General features: G+C 41.7%; 1 protein-coding gene across 1 annotated transcript in view; it reads right to left on the bottom strand.

Annotated features, from left to right (window-relative positions):
* The window catches only part of LOC101845063 (protocadherin Fat 1), a gene marked incomplete at both ends in the record, with an annotated part of 13,712 nt that overhangs the window by 6,415 nt on the left and 5,996 nt on the right, over positions 1-1,301 (bottom strand). Inside the window, 1 exon segment of the mRNA XM_013090626.1 lies at positions 49-191. Coding sequence (XP_012946080.1) covers positions 49-191 — 143 coding nt within the window.

Here is a 1,301-nt window from a genome sequence, read left to right on the forward strand (position 1 = left end):
TCCCCCCCTCCAAAAAAGAGCGTCATGTTGATGGACCAATAGGCTTACCTCGCCAATAGAAGCGTTCTCGGGGACTTTGAAGGGCGGCGTGGAGGAGGAGATGTTGAGCTGTGGGTCAAACTCGTTCACATCTTCCACGGTGATCACAAGCTGGGCAGTGTCCGTGGAGTGTCCGTCAGTGACCGTTACCTCTGTGTAGCGAGATGAGATGAGATGAGATGAGATGAGGTGAGGTGAGATAAGATAAGATAAGATAAGATAAGATCAGATCAGATAAAATCAGATCAGATAAAATCATATCAGATAAGATAAAATAAGATAAGATAAGATAACAACCAGAGCAGTGTCCGTCAGTGACAGTTACCTCTGTGTGTCATGATGAGATGAGATGAGATGAAGTGAGATGAGATGAGATGAAGTGAGATGAGATGAGATGAGATGAGATGAGATGAGATGAGATGAGATGAGATGAAGTGAGATGAAGTGAGATGAAGTGAAGTGAGATGAAGTGAAGTGAGATGAAGTGAAGTGAGATGAGATGAGATGAGATGAAGTGAGATGAGATGAAGTGAGATGAGATGAGATGAGATGAGATGAGATGAAGTGAGATGAGATGAGATGAGGTGGGGTGAGGCAAGATGAGGTGAGGAGAGATGAGATGAGATTAGATAAGATAAGATACACTAAGATAAGATAAAATAAGATAAGATACAGTAAGATAAGATCAAATAAGATACACTAAGATAAGATAAATGAGCCAGTCTACCCGAGGTGATCATGTATAATATTATGTGTTACTGACTGGATTTGTCTTTAGGACATTCCCAAAGGGGGGGGGGAGGGGATATTAACATGTTCTTATGCACTGTAGAATTGTAAATGGGCTGATTCTTCAATGTCATGCTCATACTGTGCCAGAACAACATAGGGGGAACTGCTGCTTTTTCTTTCCTCATCCTTACTATCGTCATTTTCCTCTACTTCTTTTGTATGTTTGTCACTCTCTTGTGACCTGCTATTTCTGGGGGGTTTTGATAGTGGAAGCAGACTTTGTGCTGTTGAAGCTAGAGAGGTGAGCAGCGTAAGTCTGATTCCCTGTAAGAACTCCTCAGTTGACATCCACCCCTTGGCACTCATATGACCTTATGCAGTTGCGTCGTTAAACCTTACTAAAACTAACTGTTCCTACACGTAACACAAGCTGTCTTAGTAAGAGTCTTACGGCACTTGCAACACAATAAAGTCATATACGTACCGAAGATTAGAGGTGTTACAAGAGAGTAACAAACACAAAAAAGAAG

Source organism: Aplysia californica, unplaced genomic scaffold (assembly GCF_000002075.1).
Source record: "Aplysia californica isolate F4 #8 unplaced genomic scaffold, AplCal3.0 scaffold01371, whole genome shotgun sequence".
NCBI lineage: Eukaryota > Metazoa > Mollusca > Gastropoda > Aplysiida > Aplysiidae > Aplysia > Aplysia californica.